At 66.4% G+C, this 1,409-nt stretch overlaps 1 protein-coding gene across 1 annotated transcript in view; it reads left to right on the top strand.

Moving 5' to 3' along the window:
* Window positions 1-75: 75 nt before the first annotated feature.
* Window positions 76-1,409, top strand: part of EMIHUDRAFT_466130 (hypothetical protein) — a gene marked incomplete at its 3' end in the record, with an annotated part of 2,343 nt that continues 1,009 nt past the window's right edge. Inside the window, exons 1-4 of the mRNA XM_005757236.1 lie at window positions 76-628; window positions 861-911; window positions 1,048-1,079; window positions 1,304-1,397. Of these exons, the coding sequence (XP_005757293.1) occupies window positions 95-628; window positions 861-911; window positions 1,048-1,079; window positions 1,304-1,397 (711 nt within the window). The 5' untranslated portion in view covers window positions 76-94. The remainder of the gene's footprint in view (window positions 629-860; window positions 912-1,047; window positions 1,080-1,303; window positions 1,398-1,409) is intronic.

Below are 1,409 nucleotides of genomic sequence, written 5' to 3'. Positions count from 1 at the left end.
AAAACAAGACCAACCTACCTACCTATCTGGGAGGGGCCAGCCAAAGCAGACCCCCTATCCGGTTAGGAGCCGGAACCCAGGGGGCGACTTTGCGATGATGGCTGGATTGACGCTGGGTTCTGTCGCCGCTGGCATGCCCATGCAAGGCTTTGCCCCATCACACCAAGACAACATGAACGGAGAGTACCCGCTCTCAAAGACGCCCGGCGGGAAGGCCAGCCACATCAAGCGATTCGCCGACTATCCCGGCGGCGTCGAGTCATTTGAGGTTTATTCGCCGCCGATGACCACTCTCTACTCGCAGGTCTGGTGGTCGCCCCTCCCGCCTGTCGACCTGCCGGCCGACATCGTCCGGCGCTACAACGGGACGGCGATGGCGCTGGTCGGATGGGAAGTCGATCAAGTGCGCCGCACGTCTGAGGGCGTGGAGAAATCCGTGCCGATGAGCGCGTCATACAACCACCACTGGGACAGCTGGCTGATCGGCGCCGAGGCGCGTGTGCGCAAGGTCTCCCTCTCCGGCCCAGACGACCCGGCCGCCGCGGATCTCGCTGGCCGTCGCTCCGGCTGCGGCGCGGAGCTGCCTTGGGACCAGCCGCAGTACGTCGTGGAGGGGCCGGAGTGGTCGGCGCGCGCCAGCCCCGTCCAACGACCCCCTTTGGAGCAGCGTTTCCCGACCCCTCCCCTGACACGTCCCCGACCCCTCCCCTGACACGTCCCCTGACACGTCCCCGACACGTCCCCTGACAGTCCCCCGACGCGTCCCCTGACAGTCCCCTGACACGTCCCCGACGCGTCCCCTGACAGTCCCCTGACAGTCCCCTGACACGCGTCCCCGACGCGGCGCGTGGCTTGATCAGGTGCGAGGCCACCCCACGCACGCCGCCCTGACGTCCGGGAACGGCGGCGAGTTCCGCAAGACGCGGCACGGCTCCTTCTAGGAACCTTCTGGGAACCTTCTAGGAACCTTCTAGGCGAGTTCCGCAAGACGCGGCACGGCTACTTCTAGGAACCTTCTGGGAACCTTCTAGGAACCTTCTAGGCGAGTTCCGCAAGACGCTGCACGGCTTCGCACCGGGGTACGCGCTCGCCGTCGGCTAGGACCCTGCTAGGACCCTGCTAGAGCACCCTGCCAGAGGACCCTGCCAGGAACCGTCTCGGAGCCCCCTCGGAGCCCTCTCGGAACCCTCTCGGAACCTTCTCGGAGCCCTCTCGGACCCCTCTCGGACCCCTCTCGGAACCTTCTCGGAACCTTCTCGGAGCCCTCTCGGAACCCTCTCGGGACCTTCTCGGAACCCTCCAGGTACGCGCTCGTCGTCGACTCGCCCGCCCAGCTCCAGATCACACCCATGAACATCGACACGTGGAACCGCGAGGCCATGGACCTCTCCGGGCCGGTGCCTCCCCCG

The sequence above is a fragment of the Emiliania huxleyi genome (genome assembly GCF_000372725.1).
Source record: "Emiliania huxleyi CCMP1516 unplaced genomic scaffold EMIHUscaffold_92, whole genome shotgun sequence".
Lineage (NCBI taxonomy): Eukaryota > Haptophyta > Isochrysidales > Noelaerhabdaceae > Emiliania > Emiliania huxleyi.
The sequence above is the reverse complement of the archived record's forward strand: the minus strand, read 5'-3'. Positions and strand labels throughout refer to the sequence as shown.